Source organism: Rhinoderma darwinii, chromosome 3, assembly GCF_050947455.1.
Source record: "Rhinoderma darwinii isolate aRhiDar2 chromosome 3, aRhiDar2.hap1, whole genome shotgun sequence".
In the NCBI taxonomy this organism is placed as follows: Eukaryota; Metazoa; Chordata; class Amphibia; order Anura; family Rhinodermatidae; genus Rhinoderma; species Rhinoderma darwinii.
In genome coordinates, this window is record NC_134689.1 from 187,310,768 (window position 1) to 187,335,498 (window position 24,731).

The 24,731-nt window shown below is 39.6% G+C and overlaps 1 protein-coding gene across 6 annotated transcripts in view; it reads left to right on the top strand.

Moving 5' to 3' along the window:
• PTPRZ1 (protein tyrosine phosphatase receptor type Z1) overlaps positions 1-24,731 on the top strand; it is a 211,340-nt gene that overhangs the window by 137,707 nt on the left and 48,902 nt on the right. For 4 of the 6 annotated variants that reach the window (XM_075857149.1, XM_075857145.1, XM_075857146.1 and 1 more), the window contains 5 exons: positions 5,102-5,193; positions 11,632-11,717; positions 12,937-12,957; positions 13,237-13,333; positions 16,218-16,300. In XM_075857149.1, coding sequence (XP_075713264.1) covers positions 5,102-5,193; positions 11,632-11,717; positions 12,937-12,957; positions 13,237-13,333; positions 16,218-16,300 — 379 coding nt within the window. The remainder of the gene's footprint in view (positions 1-5,101; positions 5,194-11,631; positions 11,718-12,936; positions 12,958-13,236; positions 13,334-16,217; positions 16,301-24,731) is intronic. The other 2 variants (XM_075857144.1, XM_075857148.1) reach the window with 1 other exon arrangement.

A 24,731-nucleotide genomic window follows, 5' to 3' on the forward strand; every position in this document is an offset into this window, starting at 1 on the left:
CACACTCATGCTTTGAGTGTATGCAACATATTTTTTAAATGTCGTACAGCATTCAACTTGAAATATAGCAATAGTTTCTACTACAAATAGCCAGAACGCTTTTTGTCTAGTTTATCAGAAATTACATCAAAGGAATCTTTCAGAAGCCCTAAGAAAACAAGCCAGGGGCACTCTTGTACCCCCTGTGCAGCTTCTCAAACTCCAGTTTGGGGTGTGGCTACAAAGAGCACCCTCTAGGCTACCACTTGAGCACATTTCTAGTATGGCATTTTTTAAGTGCTGTATGACAATGTATAAAATGGCAGGTAGGCAACATCCATAGGGCAGTGGCTTCATATATAATTTCATGTTATAGCCATCATAAGTAATGCTAAATGACTATTGGTTTTATCATTTGTTTGCCTACAGAAAGTATGCAACAATCCATGAAGCAAGTTGAGAACTTTGCCTCAGGCAGCAACCCCCATGACTGTACAGGGGCCAGCATTTTGGCAGATATACTGTATAGTCCAAGCACTTTCTCCCTTTCAAGTTTGGAGAGGAGGGGCACAATTAAAAATTTTGCTTCAGACAGCAAAAGTCTATATTCATCCCAGCATCCTACTATGACAAAATAGTCTACATTGCTACTTAAAGTAAATTTTAAATAAGGACAACTTGGAAGTTTCCTGTTACCATTCAATATTTAGTAGGTTTGCCAGGGTGAGAAAAATATTGCCTTAGGTATGAATGTTACAGTTTAATTCAATTTAGTTCAAGATTAAATGGTTTCTACGTTGAAAAGATGTAGCACAAGGCACAATAGCATTCTAAGTCATGAGAGCAAAGGAGTCTATTAGCGCTACTTGTAATCTGTGTAATTAGTGTTATAAATAGTCTAATTAGTGATGCGTCATCTGTTGAAAATATACCATCTTAGCAGTGCGCCTAATTATCTATATCCGCTCCGCTCAGTCTATTGTATCTCACTTTGTATAGAGCAATTCCCACAGCACTCATTGTATCAGGAACTCCCCACACTGAAGTAAATGGGATTGCAAATTCCATATCCGGAAATCCCATCCGGATATATCTTAACTGATGCAAAAACTTTAGGACAGCATCCGTGTGGCAAAAAGTAGTAGTGTTTATTAACACATCCAAAATATATAGAAGACAAAGGATACGTTTCGACCCCGCTGGAGTCTTTGTTCACTTGCACTTCATGCTTGAAAAAGTGGACTTAAATATACATTCTAAAAATGAGTACAGCCAATCTCTGATGGCATACAAGACGCCCCTTCTAAAACATATGTGTATATAATATAATTAGATCCATCTCATGTGAAACAAGTATAAATAAATAGAAACTTACTCCAATGTATGTTGTAGGCTGTCAGGACTGCGTCTCAGATAATTCATCCGTATCGGCGTTCATAATTAACTAATGCGCATACAAACAAGGGAAGGCCGGTATAGTGTCAGCTCCACCATTACGCAAGGCTTGACTATTGATATCTTTCGATCATGATATAAGGGGTTATGTATTTGTTAATATGCGGCTATAGGTAAAAGCATAATAAAAGGTATTTGAGACGTATGGTATATGGCTTACATTTTAGTATAGGGGAATATTGCACATTCCGCCAAACAATGATTTATGATCATTACTGTGTGGTTGATAGTGCTCTACTATAGGCTGTTTTGCAACTCTGTAGTTATTATCCAATAGATGGGCTTTTTTCCCCCTATGTAATACAATATAACATATTATATAGAATAGATGGTTTAACGGAGGAGTTTAATATACTTCCTTTCCATTGTACAAGATATAATAGCATATACTCCGGAGGTATAGCCTCTTTGAAAGGCAGTACGTAATTGAGGTAATATAATCTATACACTACACCGTGTTCCAAATTATTATGCAAATGTTATTTTTCGCTGATTTTCCTAAATAGTCGATGCAAATGACAGTCAGTATAATCTTCAAGCCATCAACCGTTGGAGTATAATGCAAATTTTATTGAACAAATCTAATAACAGATTTTTTTTTTAGAAGTAAAAAACTCAAAATGCACTGTTTCAAATTAATATGCACAACAGAGATCAAAACATTTTAAAGGTTGTAAAGAGAACTAAAATGGTAATTTGTTGAATTTGCAGCATCAGGAGGTCATATTTACAGAAATCAAAAGCTCTTTCAATCAAAAAAAACTTAGCAGGCCAAGTTACATGTTAACATAGGACCCCTTCTTTGATATCACCTTCACAATTCTTGCATCCATTGAATTTGTGAGTATTTGGACAGTTTCTGCTTGAATATCTTTGCAGGATGTCAGAATAACCTCCCAGAGCTTCTGTTTTGATGTGAACTGCCTCCCACCCTCATAGATATTTTGCTTGAGGATGCTCCAAAGGTTCTCAATAGGGTTGAGGTCATGGGAACATGGGGGCCACACCATGAGTTTCTCTCCTTTTATGCCCATAGCAGCCAATGACACAGAGGTATTCTTTGCAGCATGAGATGGTGCATTGTCATGCATGAAGATAATTTTGCTATGGAAGGCACGGTTCTTCTTTTTGTACCATGGAAGAAAGTGGTCAGTCAAACTATACGTACTTTGCAGTGGTCATTTTCACACCATCAGGGACCCTAAAGGGGCCTACCTGCTCTCTCCCCATGATTCCAGCCCCAAACATGACTCCGCCACTCCTTGCTGACGTCGCAGCCTTGTTGGAACATGGTGGCCATTCACCAACCATCCACTACTCCATCCATCTGGACCATCCAGGGTTGCACGGCACTCATCAGTAAACAACACGGTTTGAAAATTAGTCTTCATGTATTTCTGAGCCCACTGCAACCGTTTCTGCTTGTGAGCATTGTTTAGGGGTGGCCGAATAATAGCTTTATGCACACTTGCAAACCTCTGGAGGATCCTACACCTTGAGGTTCGCAGGACTCCAGAGGCACCAGCGGCTTCAAATACCTGTTTGCTGCTTTCCAATGGCCTTTTAGCAGCTGCTCTCCTAATCCTATTAATTTGTCTGGCAGAAACCTTCTTCATTATGCTTTTATCTGAACGAACCCGTCTGTGCTCTGAATCAGCCACAAATCTTTTCACAGTACGATGATCATGCCTAAGTTTTCTTGAAATATCCAATGTTTTCATACCTTGTCCAAGGTATTGCACTATTTCACGCTTTTCGGGAGCAGAGATCCTTTTTCTTTCCCATATTGCTTGAAACCTGTGGCCTGCTTAATAATGTGGAACGTCCTTCTTAAGTCGTTTTCCTTTGATTGGGCACACCTGGCAAACTAATTATCACAGGTGTCTGAGATTGATTACAATGATCCAAAGAGCCCTAAGACACAATACCATCCATGAGTTTAATTGATAAACTAATAATTAAATGTTAATGACACTTAAATCCAATGTGCATAATAATTTGGAACACGGTGTATATACAGTCATATCTGGATTTTTGTAAGATCACCAAAAAGGAAATGAGATATATGACACTCGTTTCCCATTAGCTATCGGAGGTCAGGCCCCATGATGTATTGGTGAGACATTGGTGGCGTGGGTTGCTTAGTGATAGAATTTGGATGGCGAGAGTGCTTCTGTGACGCATGCGCAGCTACATAATGAAGTTTCAGCCAGAACTAAAAATGGCCGCGAAGCATGCGTAATGGTGGAGCTGACGACATACCGGCTTTCCCTTGTTTGTATGCGCATTAGTTAATTATGAACGCCAATACAGATGAGTTATCTGAGACGCAGTCCCGACAGCCTACAACATACATTGGAGTAAGTTTCTATTTATTTATACTTGTTTCACATGAGATGGATCTAATTATATTATATACACATATGTTTTAGAAGGGGCGTCTTGTATGCCATCAGAGATTGGCTGTACTCATTTTTAGAATGTATATTTAAGTCCACTTTGTTCACTTGCACTTTATGCTTAAAAAAAGACTCCAGTGGGGTCAAAACATATCCTTTGTCTTCTGTATGTTTTGGATGTGTTAATAAACACTACTACTTTTTGCCACACGGATGCCGTCCTAAAGTTTTTGCATACTGTATTTCACTTGACGTATGCCCTTTTCGACCAGCACTGCCTTCCCAGTCATCTCATTTAAGAAAAAACTGTCTCCAAAATGCACATTTGACCTACACTTTGTTGGTTTTCCTATGTAGCCCGATTACGTTTTGATGAGACACTTATGAGTTCCCCAACATACACATATTATAGGTGATTACCACTCAGTTTTATATATATATATATATATCTTGCAGCACTCCAGTGTGAAAAAATGGTGGATAATTCAAACACAAAGCGACGTTTCAATCCTGCAATAGGACCTTTATCAAGCATAGTGACACATCAAATACTGCAAACATATATAGGGCAGAGAGCCATTTGCATAATTAATCCCATTAGAATACAAATAAAGTGCATAGTGCAGAAAATCATCATCAACAAGTAATTTAAGGTATCAGTCAAGATGTCGATTTGATACATAAAGTGCAAGTGCTCATACAAAGTATCGTGAACAACAATATAAAATACAAAATTCATAAAATCAAGTGATTAGGACACAATCAAATATGTCTCAGTTGTGTAAGAATAAAGTCTTACACCCTGTTTGACCTAATCTTTTTTGTTTTTTGCTATGCTGTAAGTTGTTTGGGTAATAGCCAGGTAGTTGTGATCTTCAGCTATAGCAGCACCTATAATAGTACTTGGCTGACCTCATAAAATGCAACACAAAGCTCATTCAAAGTTTGGGATAAAAGCATCAGCTAAACAGAATGATCAGGATCCAGCCAGAGATAGGATTACTAACAATAACAATGTACAACACTCTTGGTTGGTCCATGGACAGAGTTATATAGGATCTAACCACCAATACACCAATCTACCATACAGTTTGCTCTTTGTAGTTTTACATTTTGTCTTTCTTTTATTTCTAGTTCTAATCCACTATAATGAAAATTAGCAGTTTGATAAAGGAAACTTGATGTCCACAATTAAAGTTTTATAGAAAATATGTTTTTGAAAAATCAAATTATTACATACGTTAATATAGCTTTTTGTGGTATTTTAGGAAATGCTTCCAGACTGCACACTTTTACTTAGAGGATAATACATCACCAAGAGTAATTTCAGGCCCCCCTGCACCAGTGTTTCCAGTTTCAGGTAAGGAATTGACTTTTAAAATGTTAAATAAATTAGATGTCTTTCTACTTTGTATGTACTGTGGTTAATATTGTGATATTGTATTATTTTATCCCATTTATCTTAGAGGTTTTTCTAGCTTAAGCATTAATGATATGTCAGTCAATCAGATCTTAGGTCAGATCAGTGGGGTCTGACAAGTAGGACCCCACCAGTCCTAACAAAAAGTGGATCTCCGTAAATGAAGAGGTGACCAGACATCCCGACTCCTCAGCAATTTAGCTTAGCTGAGAGGTTCACTTCCCTACTGCCCTCATGCCTTATAATCAGAGCTCTTCCTGTTTCTGTTAGGGGGGCTGTAGGGATGGGAACCTGACTGTTCCATTTTCTACTTTTTGGGGAGACATTTAATTTATAGAATTGCACACAGTATTTCAGCTATGTTAAGGCAAAGTAAAGAAGCCAAAATACAACTTACCATGATGACAGGATCTCTTGCATGCCTACTGTTACATAGTTCGTACGGTTGAGAAAAGACACATGTCCATCAAGTTCAACCAAGGGATGGGAAAAGGGAAGGGAAACATTTCTACACATAGGAGATAATATTTTTTTGTTCTAGGAAATTATCTAAGCCTTTTTTAAAGCCATCTACTGTCCCTGCTGTGACCAGCTCCTGCGGTAGGCTATTCCATAGATTCACAGTTCTCACGGTAAAGAAGGCTTGTCGCCTCTGCAGGTTGACCCTTTTCTCCAGAAAGAGGGAGTGCCCCCTTGTTTTTTGGGGGTTTTACATTGAACAGGATTTCATCATATTTTTTGTATGTGCCATTCATATATTTTTATATAAGTTAATCATGTCCCCCCTTAGTCGTCTTTTTTTCAAGGCTAAATAGGTTTAATTATTTTAATCTTTCCTCATAACTTAGATTCTCCATGCATCTAAAAAATCAGCTGTTTATTTGAATATATAACACTAAAATATTTTATGAAGGAAAGTGTCATCTTCCTCACCTTCCATCAGTCTGTAATTCTAGATGTGATCACAAATGTGATTAGTCCTGTGACAATCGGTTTAATATAATATAGTGAATCCAAGCCTGGAAGGAGGGGGATGCAACTGCAGTTTGTCTCTCTCTGTGTTTGCGAGACTGCATGCTGTGAGAAAGAAGGGGGAAGTGGATAGATACAGGTCATAGTACTAGTATCCTACCAGGAATAATATGCCTACTCAGGAGACAAAGAAAATATTATTTTTCAAAAGCATGCAGAGGAATGGCAAAAAACAGGTCAGATGCACATATTCTGGCTGCACTATATCTAATTTTCATCTATAGCTGCCTAATGATATAATTGTGATTTTTTTTTTTTAATGGTAGATATGCTGAGCACTTCTGCACCGTCATTTCAGCGACGGTGGGGTCTTAGTAACCAGACCCCCATTGATCAAATCTTTTGATGTCTCTGACATATCAAAAGTTTTGCAAAAGGTGTAGTCCTATTATAGACATTTAGGGCATCTGGATATCTCAAGAACGCGGATCAACTGACCCTGTCCCGCCTGGTGGCTGCCGCATCCAGGCATAGAATGAATGGAGAAGAGGGGGCCACTTCAATACAACAGACTGGAGAGGACCTCCCACACACTCATTCACCTCTCCATTCATTCTCCCGCACCTATCAGACATTTATGGCATATCCTATGGAAATGACATAAGCGTCTATAAAGGGAATACCCCTTTAAAGTATCATGACTGTGGTGAAAAAACACTGAGAGTCTGAGTGTTATCAAAAATGAAATATGTGTAATAATCTTGTATCATGACTCTGGGTATTGGTCAAGTCAGAGACACCTATCTGTAGACAGCACTGTTCCAGAGTTGTTGCTCCTTGTCAGTACAGAGTAGGTTCTGATTGGCTGTGTAAGATGCCATGTGTACTGCCTCGGAAGGTACGGATTAGTACCAGGTACCAGAAAGTGGGCCAGCATTGCAGTCAGCTACTTTTTGATGATTCTTTTCACTATTCTTTTCTCTCTTCTTTAGCTATTCGCTTAACTCCTATATTACTTCATTGTTATTAATAGTGTAGGTAGCCTTGAATACAGAAGAAAGATTGGCATTCTTCTCTAGCTACAAATGTATAAATAATTGCAGTATTTATGTTGGCCTCTAGTCCAGTATTAATGTGTTTCCATATTCAGATATTCTACATTATTTTCCGCGTTAAATCCCTTGTTTATTGTACTTTGAATGAAACACAATTACTGTAAATGTACATGAACTTTTAATACTCGTTTTTGTATTCACACGTCTGGAAAAATGTTCAAGCCATAGTGCTTATTGAGGCATCACATATTGCTTTTATTTATGTTTATTTATTTTTATATATATATATATATATCTCCATTCATATTAACTATTTACCACTAACTGATTATTTGTTTAGTGAAGGTTTTAAGATGTTTCCTGATGTCTCTCATATACATTTATATTACTATTTACCACTATATGATATTTAATCTAGACTTTAACCATTTTATTGGAGCAATCATTAAAATCAACATATTATGAATTATTTATTTCCCTCAACCTGAATGCACACCAGTATTATTTAATTAACCCTGCAAAATGTCATCATATGGGCATACTATGCACACTCTAAAAATAAAACAAAAATAGATAAAATAAAAAGTCTTGAGACCAGGGCACATTGGAATATTATACCTATTATTTGGACTTTCAAAACTGCCATTTTGCCACTTTGAAATATTACATGGGGGCAGCAGAATGCACAGTGTTTTGATCCTAAATATCCCTGATATTGTTCAGTATTAAAGAGATTGGTTTATAGATACCATTACATAAATATCTTACTAAGGATCACCACCCCCACCCAGCTGACTGCCTGAATAACTGAGCATGTCGCCGGTGGGAGCATAGAGATCAAGCCAGGGTGCTGTGCCTGACCTAAGGCTCTGCCCACGTAACGTGTAGGGATGACACGAAAAAAAACCTGCTCTTCCAAGATCTTAGTTGTTTTGGGCAATATATATATATATATAAGTATAGATCACAGGCATAAAGAAGCACATGTTTACATTACATCCAGTGCATGCATACAACATACATACACATGCATGCCACAGCTTTTAAAGATGGGAACGATACCACAGTGCCCATAACAGTGGAAAACAGAGCAGCTCTTTTGTTCATTATGGTTGGCAGAGGACTCATAATTATTCTGGAGAAGGCAGTTGCACCATAAGAATTTGCTTTCCCCAGGTGGGCGCACATCAGGCATATGAGGGCCGCATGACTACCTCAGACTGCCAGTTGGGCATCACTGCCCTAGATAATAGCTGCCACCATTTACTTGCTGTGCAAACAATGGAAAAGCTGAACACAATAGAGAAGACCTCAATCTATAGATATACTATTGATATTATTATCTGTTTTACCTATTTAGCAACTATAATTGTTATGTGGTAACTTTTTGGCATCTTCCAACTATTTATTGAAGTTTTTTTTGTTATGCATACTTTATTTCGAATACACTTGAAATACATTTGTAACGTCTCCATTTGGTAAGGACGGTCTACTGGTTAATATTTCTTGTATTGCACAGCTGCTTTCCTGAGCGAATCCTTCAGCGCTTTCATTGAGCTGTTATTGCTTGTTACTGTATTTGAAGCTAATTATAAAACACTCACCTGCTGCCAGATGCTGCCTTTTAAGTGTGAAGGTGGAATTGCACATATGTGGAATTTTTTTTTCTTTTAGGCTTTCAAGATAATTCAATTTTAGTATTCATTTCCACTCATCTATGAAATAGAACAGATGGATGCTAATATCATATCAACAAATTCTTGTTATCTTAAGACTAAGTTATTAGGTGGTCTAAATGGTGAACATCTGTTGATGTAAATAACAGCTCTGCATTAATACGTTGATGTATCTTTGTCAAAGAAAACACTTATTAATATACATACTGTGAAACCATGCACTCATTTTCTAAACTCTTTTATTCTGAACTACCTAGAAGTAGTAGAAGTATAGATGAGAAATGTTTGGGGAAATGTTTGGCCATTTAGCTTAGGGAGAGTCTGGAGATCTCAACAGAGACAAGTTCTTGGCCATGAGTAGACTATATTATTGCAATGACATTAGTAATATCAGTAGTATAAAGTTGTGGTGTGCAGTGTTATCTTATACAAGGTGTCATTCCATATAACTTAGGACAGATCTCTTTAATTAAGGACGTTTTACAGATGCTGGCAAAGAGTTAAAAAAAAAACCCGTGGTGGCCACTCAAATTTCCAATCCGAACATGCACTTTCAGCCAAGACACAGTGTGGTGTAACCACCTTTCCTCAAAGCAGCAGTGCCATGAAGGCTCACTTGGATGAGGGATCTCTAATTATTTACCAGTTAGACTACACTGCACCATCTGCAGATTTGGGTTGTATGCCAACCAGGTCAATATCTGCTTATCATTTTTATGTTTTCATAATGTGTTTGTTACATTTTACTGATACATATTATAGGCATATAACTTTTGGCACAATAAGCTCTGCCCCATCTAGTCACTTTGATACCATGAAATCACAGAGCCAATATTTCTTGTTATTGGAAACCTATTCTGTAAAGATAGAGGTCTTTAACTACCACAAAAGGACCACTAGTCACAAAAAATTAAAACTATATTTTTATTATGGTCTCCTAAAATGTGATATCCTCTAATTTAGGCACATATATACAACACCTTATGGGATTTATTGTGAACCTACTTAATCAGAGAACTTACCTGGAAGAGAGTTGACTTCAACCATCTTCCCAATCCCTACTGTCACCATGGGTACAAGATAGAGGCGAGCGAAGCATAAAGGCTACTACAATACTGTCACACAAACCATAAAAGAGATGTCCAAATAGAGTGCGTAAACACACACAACATAAACTACAGTACACCTTATGAGAGAGTCAACAATGTCTCTTCTGTCCCATAGTAGTGCCTCTACTTATTATAACAGGCTTAGGCTGCGTTCACAACTGTGTTGTGGCTTCCGTTATCCGTCAGAGGACCACAAGAACAGAAGTTAACGTTTCCATAAAAAAAAAAACCACTGATTTCAATGGGATTTTATTTTGCATCAGTTGTGCTCAGTTAGGCTCCATTCCGTCAGGTTTACGTTTTTATGACAGAAGAAATACCGTAGTCTGATGCGCTATTGTTTCCGTCTAAAATGACGGAAACCTGACGGAAAGGAGCATTCCGTTTTTTTCTAACATTGAAGTTAATGGATGACGGATAGAATCTGATATGCCATTCGTTTGTATCCGTTATGCATTAAGGTTAACGGATCCAGGTTTTTTTTCCTGCACATGCACAAACCAAAAATAAAACCGTGAGGAAAGTGAAAATACAGCACTAACGCATGTGATTGTATTTCTTTCTTTTATTGTGGCATCCAGCAAAAAGTTAAAAACATTCAAGGGAGGACATAGCAGATTGCATGGCAGGTTAGAGCCTGTTTCGCGCTGAGAGTAGCGCTTCTTCTGACCTCCAATAAAAGCAAGAAGGATGCAAAGATTAAAACGGATCCATTATAACTGATGACAAACACACAAACTGAACGAAAATAGTCCGTTTTTTTGACAGATCCGGTAAACTGATTCATCAAAATCAAACCTATTTTACCTTCCGTTGCATATAGTCTGGCATCGGTCAGTCTGTCTGTTTTTTGTTATTTCAACGGATCCGCTAAAACGGATGCCACAATGCAGATGTGAACGAAGCCTTAGACTGCATTTACATCTGCGTTGTGGCTTCCGTTCTAGCTTATTCGTCAGAGGACCACAAGAAAGGAAGTTAACGTTTCCTTAAAAAAAACATTGACTTCAATGGGTTTTATTTTTGCATCAGTTGTGCTCAGTTAGACTCCGTTATGTCAGGTTTCAGTTTTTTTGACAGAAGAAATACCGTATTCTGCTGCGCTATTGTTTCCGTCAAAAACAAGGGAACCCTGTCACAATGGTGACAAACGGAATCCTTTAGCAACGGTTCCATCCCCATTGAGATCAATGGTGAGGGAAACGGAAGCTAAGGTGTTAACCTCTAACGGAACCCCTCAACGGAAGGGCAACGCTGATGTGAACACAGCCTTACGTTGCTTAATTATAAACCCAGCTATGCGTGCTTCATAAACTTATTGCCAAAATTGTAAATGCCACTATTGAATGGTTGGTGACTACGAATAAGTAATCTGTACTGTGTTGGCATTATACATACTAAATAAAAGAAATGAGTTAGGATGTGTAATAAAAAGAAAGTGGGGGAAAAAAACGGCCCATAATGTAAAGAAGTTTCAGGTCAAGATTTGCTATATGCATTAAATGAGTTTGTGAAATGATGACTTATAAGAAAATATTTCTGCTTTCATTTTTTTTTTTTTAAAAGATGATGTTGGAGCAATACCTTTGAAGCAGTTTCCTAAACATGTTGCGGACCTACATGCAAGCAGTGGGTTCACTGAAGAGTTTGAGGTACAACTAAAGTATTTTTTTTTTATTTGTATTTATGATTACTATGTGTATACTTCTAATGGAATTTACAATAAGAGGTAACATGCTAATAGAAAAATAATAGAATGTAATAGAAAAATAGTGGCAGTGTTCCTAGATAGTTGGCACTTTGTGTTCTATCTATCTATCTATCTATCTATCTATCTATCTATCTATCTATCTATCTATCTATCTATCTATCTATCTATCTATCTATCTATCTATCTCATATCTATCTATCTCATATCTATCTCTCTCATATCTATCTATCTCATATCTATCTATCTCATATCTATCTATCTCATATCTATCTATCTCATATCTATCTATCTCATATCTATCTATCTATCTCATATCTATCTATCTTCTAGCATGTTTGTTTTCATGAGAATTCATAACATTCATAAATTCTCATTATTTAATTGGTTATGACAATAAAGCATATTTGTGGCCCTAGATTCAATAATCCACTAGTTTCATGAATTGATGGATTGCCCTCCTCTAAATAATGATTTATCAGCAGTCGGATTGCCTTCTATAAACCAGCTTCCCCCCTCACCCCAAGTTTTTCAAGCTAGGTAGAACTGTGAGCTGTATGGTGTTTGGCTTTTAAATGTCCCCACCACAAGAACAGATTTTGCAATGGAGGATTCGCTACCAATCCCATCCTTCGGCATTGGTATGTGCCCCTCTGGTTTCACCCTATACAATGCCTGCTTCCACCGTTATTTTAGGGTATATTCACACAAGGCAGATTTGTTGCAGAATTTTCTGCGATATCTGAATAAGGTTTTCAGAAATCCAGGCACATGCTGCAGAAACAATTCCATTCACATGTATGGGACTGATTTCGAGTCACAGAAGTTTCTGCAACAAATCTGTGTGTGAATAATACCCTTAGTCTATAAAAGTATATAGGCACCAGTCTGCATTATAATACCGCCACTATCTACAACATATTTTGCTTTATATATACATACATTCACTATTTTTGTGCTAACATGGTCATGCTTTGTGTTTAGTTCATGTGGGAATTAACTCCATTGTATAAAGATTCATCAACTTTTTGGACTCCTTTCCCCAGAAATGAATCATTATTTGCAATCATTTATCAGTTGCATTTTGGGTTTTGTTTATCATTCCCTCTTATGTTCACATTATAAAATTTATGTCATATTTTTTTTATTCACTCCCTCATTAGACTTTGAAAGAGTTTTACCAGGTAAGAATGTTTTGTTGTTATTTCTTAGAGTAGATATGCCTTAAAAGTTTATGCTTTACAGCACATAGCCAATTTTCATTTTGTTCATAACGGCACAATGGGCTCCATTTTTACTGGGCACATGAAGGATATGATCGTAATCTTGTAATGTTGGGTCCATGAGACTACTGTATTTTGCCTGTCAAAAAGAAATAAACTTAATGGAATGGAACTTCATGCCAGTTTGCATATAGCCTAAGCGATAAATACTTTGAGATTTACTTTTGTATTTATTTGCAGGAGGTACAAAACTGCACTGCGGATTTAGGCATAACATGTGATAGCTCAAACCACCCAGACAACAAGAATAAGAATCGATACATTAACATTGTTGCCTGTAAGTATGTAAAAAAAAACAAATAAGAAATATAGATATGATTTATAATACACACACGCATATTGCCTTATCCCCTTCCTGCACCATGACGTAAGTTAACGTGAAAAAACAAAACTATTTAATGGTGCAGTCAACTTGGTGTATGAAAACTGAGCCAGTGGGAATGTGATGAAAGAAAAAAAATCTGTAATAAATTACGTTCTCTAGTATTATTCTGACATTTCACATTCTTGAAATATAGTAGTTGTCACGCCTGTGGGGGTATGTAGACCCACTAGACCGCTCTGCCATGGCAGAGAAGTAGCTGGCCAGAAAATAGTCAATAACCGTCACAGTACAACGCACATGGGTAGACTTGGTTAGGGAACTTTTAAAATGCGTGCCCGCTGGCCCTTTAAGGCCGGGGAAGCGCGGACGCACACCTTAGAACACAGTCCAGGATGGCCGCGCGAGCTGGCATCTCCAAGGACGGAGATGCTGGCAGGAGGCCAGGAGTCTGCTCTCGCAGCCGTCTGACAGTGAGGAACGGAAGCGGTCCACAATCGCAGCCGTTACAGTAGTGATCGTAACTGGCCTAAGAGGGAATGTGTACATGGATTAAATGTCATGAATTGTAAAAAAGCTGTTTTAATGAATGTGTCTAAAGTGTATGTAAACTTATGACTTTAAGGGTATGTGCACACGGGAACTGTCTTTTACGTCTGAAAAGACAGACTGTTTTCAGGAGAAAACAGCTGTGTCGTTTCAGACGTAAAAGCTCCTCCTCGCATTATGCGAGGCTTCTTTGACGCTCGTAAATCTTGAGCTGCTCTTCATTGACTTCAATGAAGAACTGCTCAAATTACGTAGCAAAGAAGTGTCCTGCACTTCTTTGCCGAGGCAGTCAATTTACGCGTCGTCGTTTGACAGCTGTCAAACGACGACGCGTAAATTACAGGTCGTCAGCACAGTACGTCGGCAAACCCATTCAAATGAATGGGCAGATGTTTGCCGACATATTGTAGCCCTATTTTCAGACGTAAAACGAGGAATAATACGCCTCGTTTACGTCTGAAAATAGGTCGTGTGAACCCAGCCTAACAGTATGTGTGTGTGTGTGTGTGTGTGTGTATATATATATATATATATATGAGAGTCTTTCAGCCCCAATGAGTAGGGCTGTAATGTTGCGGTTGGTGAATAAACTGATCCCTATTTTTTCACTATTTATGCAGTGCTGCCTTGTATCTGGGTGTGTATATATGTATATGTGTGTGTGTATGTATATTTGTTATATATATGTATATATATTTGTTATATATATGTATATAGATTTATTATATATATATATGTATATAGATTTATTATATATATATATATATATATATATATATATATATATATATATATACATATTTAGATATATCACCTGACAGGTGAAGTGAATAACATTAATTATTTTGTTACAAAGACACCTGTCAAAGGGTGAAAAGTCAGTTCTTGAAGTTGATGTGTTGGAGGCAGGAAAAAGGGCAAGCATAAGGATCTGATCGACTTTGACAGGAGCCAAATTGTGATGGCTAGATGACTGGGTCAGAACATCTCCATAAAGATGGGTTTATGGGGTGTTCCTGATATGTAGTGGTTAGTACCTACCAAAAGTGGTCCAAGGAAGGACAAAACGGTAAACCGGCAACATGGTCGTTGGCTCTCAAGGTTCATTAATGTGCATCCGAAGGCCAGCCCATCTGGTTCAAACCCACAGAAGAGTTACTGTAACACAAATTGCTGAAAAGGTTACTGTTGACTATAATAGAAAGGTATCAGAACACCATTGCAGTGCATCACCATTTGGGGCTGCATAGTCACAGACTATGTCCATCCCCGAAAACGCCTACAATGGTAATGTAAGCATCAGAACTAGACTATGCAGCAATGGGAAAAGGTGGCCTAAACTGATAAATCACATTTTCTTTTACATCATGTGGATGGCGTCACTTACTAGGGAAAAAAATGGTACCAGGATGCATTGTGTGAAAAATGCAAGCCAGTAGAGGCAGTGTGATGCTCTGGGCAATGTTCTGCTGGGACGCCTTGTATCGTGGCAATTATGTTGATTGTACCATCTACCTAAACATTGTTTCAGACCAAGTAGACCCCTTCATGGTAATGATATTCCCTAATTGCAGTGGCCCTTTCAGCAGAATAATGCGCCTTGCCACACTGCAAACATAGTTCATGAATAATTTGAGGAACATGACAAAGATTTCAAGGTGTTGACTTGGCCTCCAAATTCCCCAGATCTCAATCCTATTGAGCATCTGCAGAATATCCTGGAAAAACAAGTGTGATCTATGATGGCCCCAACTTGCAGTTTACAGGACTTAAAGGATCTGCTTCTGATGTCTTAGTGGCAGATTCCACAGGACACCTTCAGAGGTCGTATGGAGTCCATGCCTCGACGGGTCAGAGCTGTTTTGGCGGCACGAGGGAGACGTGAACGATATTAGACAGGTAGAATAAAATATGACTTCTTCCCTGAAACCGATTGGAGTGCTGCCTAATCATTTGGGATTTGTGTGTGAATGATATGCACCATGGACTCTTGAATACATACAGTTCGGTCCAGAATTATTTGGACAGTGTCACACGTTTTGGCATTTTAGCTGTTTACCAAAACATATTGAATATACAGTTATATAATCAATATGGGCTTAAAGTGCCGACTCAGCTTTAATTTGAGGGGATTCACATCCTAATTTGAGGAAGGGTTTAGGAATTAACCTGGCTGTCTTACTTACTGTGCTCTCTAATTATTTAGTATTTATTAATAATCCTAACAATAATGATGATCATAATAGTCCATCTGAATCATATTGACTTGTTTGAATTTTTTTGCTTTAAGATGATCACAGCAGAGTTAAACTGTCACAAGTGGGAGAAAAAGACGGAAGGCCTACGGATTACATTAATGCAAATTACGTTGATGTAAGTAAAGCTGGTAACCAGGAAAAATGCCTTTTAAGTGATATGTTGGTGTATGTTCTATTCAATTTCTGATCTCTGCTTGCTGTTAGTAAATAGAAACATTTATTATTTACATCCAGAGGCCGAAGAGAGTTCTGATATACATAAAGAGCTGTGCACCAGTGTAAGTCCTCATTTACACGAGCGTGTGCGTTTTGCGCGCGCAAAAAACGCTGCGTTTTGCGCGCGCAAAAGGCACTTGGCAGCTCCGTGTGTCATCCGTGTATGATGCGCGGCTGCGTGATTTTCACGCAGCCGCCATCATAGAGATGAGGCTAGTCGACGCCCGTCACTGTCCAAGGTGCTGAAAGAGCTAACTGATCGGCAGTAACTCTTTCAGCACCCTCGACAGTGAATGCCGAACACAATATACACCAACCTGTGAATAAAAAAAGACTTTCATACTTACCAAGAACTTCCTGCTTCCCCCAGTCCGGGCTCCCGGCCGTTGCCTTGGTGACGCGTCCCTCTCTTGTCATCCGGCCCCACCTCCCAGGATGACGCCGCAGTCCATGAGACCGCTGCAGCCTGTGATTGGCTGCAGCCTGTGCTTGGCCTGTGATTGGCTGCAGCTGTCACTTGGACTAAACTGTCATCCCGGGAGGTCGGACCGGAGTTATCGGTAAGTCAGAACGTCTTTTTTTTTTTACAGGTTCATGGATTTTCGGAGCGGAAGTCACTGTCCATGGTGCTGAACCAGTTTAACGCTTTCAGCACCGTGGACAGTGACTGTCTCCTGACGTCGCGTACCCGAACATTTTTTACCGGTTTCGGTCAAAACGAGTTTGGCCGAACCCGGTGAAGTTCGGTGCGCTCATCTCGAATTTGACACTCCGTTTGGATGTTTGTAAACCGAAAAGCACGTGGTGCTTTTCTGTTTACATTCAGGAGTTTGACAGCTCTTGCGCGAATCACGCAGTTCGCACGGAAGTGCTTCCGTGCGGCATGCGTGGTTTTCACGCACCCATTGACTTCAATGGGTGCGTGAGTGCGCGAAAAACGCACGATTATAGAACATGTCGTGAGTTTTTTTCTGCGCACACGCGCTGAGCGCAATTCACGCATCGTCTAAACTGCCCCATTGACTAATATAGGTGCGTACGACATGCGTGCAAACCACGCGCGTCGCACGCGCGTATATTACGTTCGTGTAAATGAGGCCTAAGAAGCGCATAATTGGGACAGAATTCCAGCCGCTGGAGATAAATAATAAAACTATCTCTAGAAAATGAAACTTTAACTACATTAAAAATGTTCAACATTTTGCTTATGCAATTAAAGTCCATTTAAAATAGTTTTTCTTTATTATCATAATATTGCTTAAAATACAGAACGGTAAGCATGCAATACAAGACAACATGTAGTACATCCATATACATAAGGAATCATTAACCCCTTAATGACCAGCCGATTTTAGACCTTAATGACCAGGCCATTTTTTACATTATTCCATCGTCTCATTCTAAGAGCTATAACCTATCGACATAGCTGTATAAGGTCCTGTTTTTTGCGGGACAAGTTGTAATTTTTAATAGCACCATTTTGGGGTACATAGAATTTATTGATTAACTTTTTGGGGGGGGAATAGTAAAAAAACAGCAATTTCTCCACACTTTTTTGCGTCCTAAACTTACGCCGTTTACCGTGTGGTATAAATAACACAATAACTTTATTCAGTGGGTTGTTGCAATTGCAACTATAGCAAATTTGTATAGATTTTGTATGTTTTACTACTTTTACACAGTGAAAACACTTTTTTTCAAAATTATTTGTTTTTGTGTCTCCATATTTGAAGAGCCGTAACGTTTTTATTTTTTCGCCGATGCAATTGTAGGAGGGCTTTTTTTTTTTTGCAGGACGACTTGTAGTTTTTATCAGTACCATTTTGGAGTAGATGCGAGTTTTTGATCAGTTTTTTTTAATGCTGGATTCAAAGAAAACAGCAATTTTTGCATGGTTTTTTATTTTTTAGGACGTTCAACGTGCGGGTTAAATTATGTAATACGTTTATAGTTGGTGTCATTACAGACGCGGCGATACCAAATGTGTGTAACTTTTTTACTTTATTTTGTTTGTTAATAATAAAGCAGTTTGTAAGGGGGAAAAGTGGGTTTTTTATTTTTTATTATTTTTTATTTTTTTTTCTAGTCGAACTAGGGGACTTCACTATGCGATTAGCCAATCGCTATTATAATACACTGCAATACTTCTGTATTGCAGTGTATTATACCTGTACGTGTAAAACGGACAGGCATCTGCTAGGTCATGCCGGAGGCATGATCTAGCAGGCATTCACTACAGGCAGACCTGGGGGCCTTTATTAGGCCCCGGGCTGCCATCGGAGACACAGACATTCGGCGATCTTATCGCCGGGTGATAGTGGGATGAGAGGGAGCTCCCTCCCTCTGTACAAAACCACTCAGATGCGGTGCCTGCTATTGAGCACCGCATCTGAAGGATTAAACGGGTGAGATCGATAATATCGATCTCACACATTCGAGCAGGGACGCCCCCAGCCCTTAGTTACCTCTGGCAGCTGAGAGCAGGGAGATTTGACAGCTCTCTGCTCTATTTAGTTATTCCGATGCAGTGACGTAAAAAGTCTATTGCATCGGAATAAAGCCCGTTAGTGACCGACGTAAAAACACTATGGGGCGGTCACTAACGGGTTAACATCAATTTCCTTCCTATAGATTTTTAATCTATATGGGGGATATGGGAATGAGACTCTTATCACCAAACCGGTACTTTTTAAACTATCCAAATACACCCTTTCCCCATAATAAGGATCCATTCAGACCTCTAAACCCTCCCTTAAAAAAATTGTCCACCCATTTATCTAGACTTTATTTTCTCTCCATATTATCATCATCCCCTTTATATTTAAATCTAGTGAGTGCCATTAGGATATCCCCCCTACAATAACATACAACAAGAAACAAACATTAAGTGTATATCACCAAGGTGGCATACAGGACCTCAGCCATGCTATCACAAAGTAGACTCCCAAATTAAAACCATGTCCCGCACATCTCCCTATCAAAGGTCCCACTACAGATATACTCCTATATATTGTCCTTGTCTATCTTACCATATTGTAACTTTCGCTCCCAACCCCCCCCCCCCCCCCCACCAAAAACCAAGTCCCTGAATGTTGTTACTTGGCTGACGCCATCCACTGTGACCCTAATCCCATTCCACAAAAAAACAAAACAAAAAAAATACAACATTTCCATCTCTCTCTCCTCCTCCCCCCACCCCTCCACGAATGAGAACATCCAACATCCTATTGCAACCAGCTTACCCATAACTCCTCGAACTCTGCCTTCCTACTGTTTGCTAGGTAGTAGATTTTTTTGTATTGTAACATCCTCCTAACATATTTCCTCCAGGAATTTCCCGTAGGTGGATCCTGCTTTATTCATTTAAACATAATGGTCTTACGCGCCCAATATGGCAGTTTCCATAGGACTTCTTTCTTAATATCCATTGTACCCTTAAGTCCATCATAACCCAATACGCAAATAACCGGATCCCAGGGGATTTCAACCCCATATCTCTCTACAGTTTCTTTAAGAATGTCCTCCCAGAATCTCTTCATTTGGAGATATGACCACAACATATGGATTAAGTCTGCCTCTTCCACTGCACACTTAGGACAGTTTGCTTTCCGATCTTTAAACATTTTAGCCAACCTATATGGTGAATAATGTGCTCTATTAACAATGAAGAGTTGTGTGACCCTAGGCTGAGGTCCATGAGATAGTTTAGGAATATTTACAAGTATTCTCTTCCATTGGAGCTCTTCTATCGCCCCCATATCTTGTATCCATCTCACCTGAGCAGGGATTAGAACAGTTCGACTCGTTTTATCACTCATTACTTTATATATCTTTGAGAGTCTCCCTTTCCTACCACATTCCTCTATTCCCAACATCAAGGTTACAAATAAGTTCTCCTCCAACTCCTCGGTCATTTCCCTCCATTTATGACCAAGGGCATGTCTGAGCTGTAAGAACCATGATCTATCTTTCTCCTCAAGTCCATATTTCCTAGCTAGCTAATGGGAAAAGTATTCGTCCTCCTCCTTTAAGGATCTGTCCTAATTTATATATCCCCTTCTGCTTCCAAAATTTATACTCATTAGTAAAATAATCATCTCCCATATTTATTCCCCCATATAGGCGTGCCACTGTAGTAACCATCCGCTTCCAGTCTCTTAGCTGCTACTTTCCATATCATAGTGTACATATACAAAGAGGGAAACTATCCTGTATCTTCTCCCCATTCCAGATTCCAGAATTTCAAGCATGTTATAATTCTGCCAGAATGGGAATCTATATCCTAGGGCACTAACGCAAACCCTATTAATTTTTGTATTAATAATCTTATTAACTTGCGCTGCTAAAAAAAATAGTCCCTCATTGCTGGAATTGCCAAATCACCCTTATTAACCGGTTTCCTCAGCTGTTCAAGTTTTATTCTAGGACATTTCCCCCTCCAAACCAACTCTGAGAACAAACTATCAAAAGTTTTGAATATCGCTTCTGCCAAACAAATCGGACTATTCATCAAAACATATAACATCCCTGCCGTGGACCCTGCCCGGGAACAGACCGACTCAAACCTCCTTTGTGGTCCATCATACCCTTCTGGTATTGAGGTCCTTAGGACCTGGAAGTACGCTTATAGACCCCCTGGGTCCTTTAACTCCTATCACAGATAATCCAGCCTTTCCTGCTGGTAAGGCTGGTCGCTCCTTCCTAGGCAGGCCGTCCACCAACCCCATGTATTTTGCCCAGGTCCTCTCCGCTTCCTCTCTTCTCCCTCTAACCTCCATCCGCCCCGATGCTGTGCCCTCCACTCGCCGTATATATGAATATGCCCAGTTAAAGCACTTTTATGGAGCGGTTAAGCGACGCGCACATCTTCACCGGTTGTTGACGGACTTTGAGCGCCTATGTGTCTCCACCCAGCCCCCTACCCATATCATATCCACGATATATAAGTTACTCCTTTCACAGCGTTCCCAACAACTCCCCTCCTTCTGCGGGGCCTGGGAGAGAGAATTGCATACTACATTTACTGACGCACAATGGAAGCGATGTTTCTCCCTCTCACAAAAAGCCTCTATAGCCACTAGGGCCCAAGAAACTAGCTACAAAATAGTATCTAGATGGTACCGGGTCCCAGCTGCGCTTCATAAATGGTATCCATCTATGCCTGACAATTGTTGGCGTTGTGGTGATGTAGGAGGTTGTATGTCTCATGTTTGGTGGAGTTGCCCCTTGTTGAGGAGTTTTTGGGATGCGGTACTTAAATTGATATTGGAGGTTACTGGAGTTTCTGTCCCCAACTCTCCGGAAGCAGCTCTTTTATTCATGTTCCCGATGCCAATACAAGTTTATAACAGCTCACTAGTTAGACATCTCCTTCAGGCAGCAAAGTCAGTGATCCCGCGCAGGTGGAAAACGGCAATACCCCCAACATTAGATGAGTGGTTTCGGGAAGTTGCCGCGATACAGCGAATGGAACACCTGGTGGCTCACTCCCCGGCAGCTGTGGTAAAATACACGTCTACATGGTCTCCTTGGATAGTGTTTCTTTCTTCTCCTTCCTACCTCACGGCTGTAACCTGAGTTGGCCTATGCTCTTGTGAAGTGTACTATGACGCTTGCTGGCTGATGTTTTTTCATCCAGAATACCCCAGAATCGGAGTCCAGGATCCCCTTGTCCTCTCCCCTCCCTTCTACTCCTCCCCCTCTTGGGACCTTTTTCTATACTTTCTCTTCCCCTGTCTAGGGTAATGTGCCGCTCCCTCTCCGTTTGAATTAAGTGGCCTCACTGTGCCTCCTGATGTTTTGCTGTAAGAATTCTCCATGCTACTGTTGTATACTGCGCAGTGTCCTTTCTATTGAGATGTGATGCACATTATTGATTTCTCTTTTTTGTTGTTGTTCTGTTTTGTTTTTGATTTGGTCCACTGACCTTGTTTGTCGGTTCCATTTATGGTGTGGAGGCCTTCCCTCCACTATGTTGTGTAATTTTGTGTTCTGAAACTCAATAAAAAATTTTGAATAAGAAAAAACATATAACATTTTTGGTAATAAGATTATTTTAATCAGCGCCACCCTTGCAGCCAACTCTATATCCATTTTTTTTTCCATATCTGATGTATATCAAGAGTAGGCTACATTTAACTTTTTGTACTCCTTTATACGTTAATCCCCATATGTTTAAAGTAAGCTTTTTTGCTATTCTTTTTAACTGCCCTCCTGGAATATGTTCCTTTTCATCAATCAGTAAGATGGAAGATTTTCCCCAGTTAATACCCACACCTGAAATTCTTTTGAATTCATCACATGGGTTAAAGATAATCCCAATAGAATCTTATGTACCCAAAAACAGTAAGACATCATTCGCGAACAATGCTATTTTCTCTTCCTCCCTTCCATACCTATAAAACACTATATCTGGGCTTTTTCTTATATAACTTGCCAATGGCTCAATTACTAGGTCAAAGAGCAAAGCAGATAGGGGACAGCCCTGTTGTCCCGTTGGGTACGTGGACCCACTGGGCCGTACCGCCTTGACGGTATGGCAGCTGGCCAACAGGACACAGGTCACAGTCTATAGTTCATATAGGTATACCTGTGGTAGGTTCAGACAGTAGCAAAACCGGCTCGGCTGGGACTTAGGCAGCAGGCAGGCACCAGGCGTGGTGAAGCAGGACAGGCGTGGTACTCAGCGCAGCACGACTCCAACTCAATACGGCACTTGACAAGGATAGCACGGGATACAGGTTACAGGTAGCAGGAACGGGAAACACTGGGAACTGGAAAACACTTAGACCATTTGCATAGACAGACTAGGGTAACAACAACAAAGCTCAGGCAAGGCAGGAAGGGGCTGGGCCCTTCTTATAGTCCAGGGTGCTCTGGGAGCTATCAGCTCAATCTTACACCTGTGTGTGCTTTGGCTCCTTAAGGTTGGACTGAGCTCGCGAGCGCACCCTGGTGGTCACTGTGGAACAGGAATGCCGCATGTGCAGACATCTCTGGAGAGAAGGGCGTCGACCTGATGGAAAGGAGTTTGTGGTCAGCGACCACGGATGTTACACCTGTCTAGTTCTTCTATCAAGCTTAAATGGATCTAATATTGTGCTATTTAAAGATATCCTTGCCATTGTTCTAGTATATAACAATTTTATCCACTTAAAGAATGTTGGACCTATTCCCATATACCTCAACACATCCCACATAAAATCCCACTCAATAGATTCAAAGGCCTTGGCTGCATCCAACGGCAATATTACTCTTTCCCCCGGATTGTCCGGCATCAGCTGAATATTCCGGTATAATAAGGATAAATTATCCATTGAAGATCTACCTATCATAAAATCAGCCTGATCACTGTGGATTAGATCCCCCACTGCTTCTTTTACTCTTGTTGCCAGAACCGTAGCCAAGATCTTAGCATCTGTATTCATTAATGAGATTGGTCTATATGCGTCCAAAGATAATGGATCCTTTCCCTCTTTTGGAATAACTATTATTGTTGCTTCCCTCATAGACTCCGGTAAAAGACCAACCTCAAATTCTTCCTCATATATAACTAATAGTTCCGGCAACAAGGTTTTCCGATATTTTTTTATAAATCTCAAATGGGAGTGAGTCCAAACCCGGGGCCTTTACATCTGAAGATGCAGCCAAGGAAATTGGTGATTCCAATCATTCGTTTTTTTCCTCAGTCAAGAAAGGCTGCCCGGATCTCATCAAAAACTCTGCATTCTCTTCCCCCTTGAGAGATAGATATTCTTAAAATAAGAGAGGAGGGTCAATCCCACCTGTTCTGTTCTCACCACAATTTCCTCCTTGTCATTCTTTATAGCAGAGATACATATACTTTTTCTTTGGGATTTAATAATCCCAGCCAACTTTTTCCCTGGGCTTGCCATTTCTATAGTAACACCATAACTCACAAAGAATTGATCCTGCTGAGCTTTAATAATAATAATTTTCATAGTTTTCTTTTGCCATTTGCCAGCACTCTAGTTTTTCCCTTGATGAAGAGGACACAGCTTCTTTTTCACTTTGACTAACTTTCCCCTTCAGGACTAGTTCCTCTTGTTTATTTTTCTTCTTATAGTGACTAATTTCTCTGATCCGTGCCCCCCTCAAACATGCCTTCATAGCATCCCATACAATCAATTGTGATGCTGTGTGCCTATTAAATGTTAGAAACTCCGCTAATCCAGTTTCAATAGTACCCAGTGAATCAATTACTTGAATCCAAAATGGATTGAATCAAAATATTTTACCCCGTGTTATTATCCATTACACATTCTACTACTAAAGGTGCATGATCCGAGATCCCCTTCTTTCATACGCAA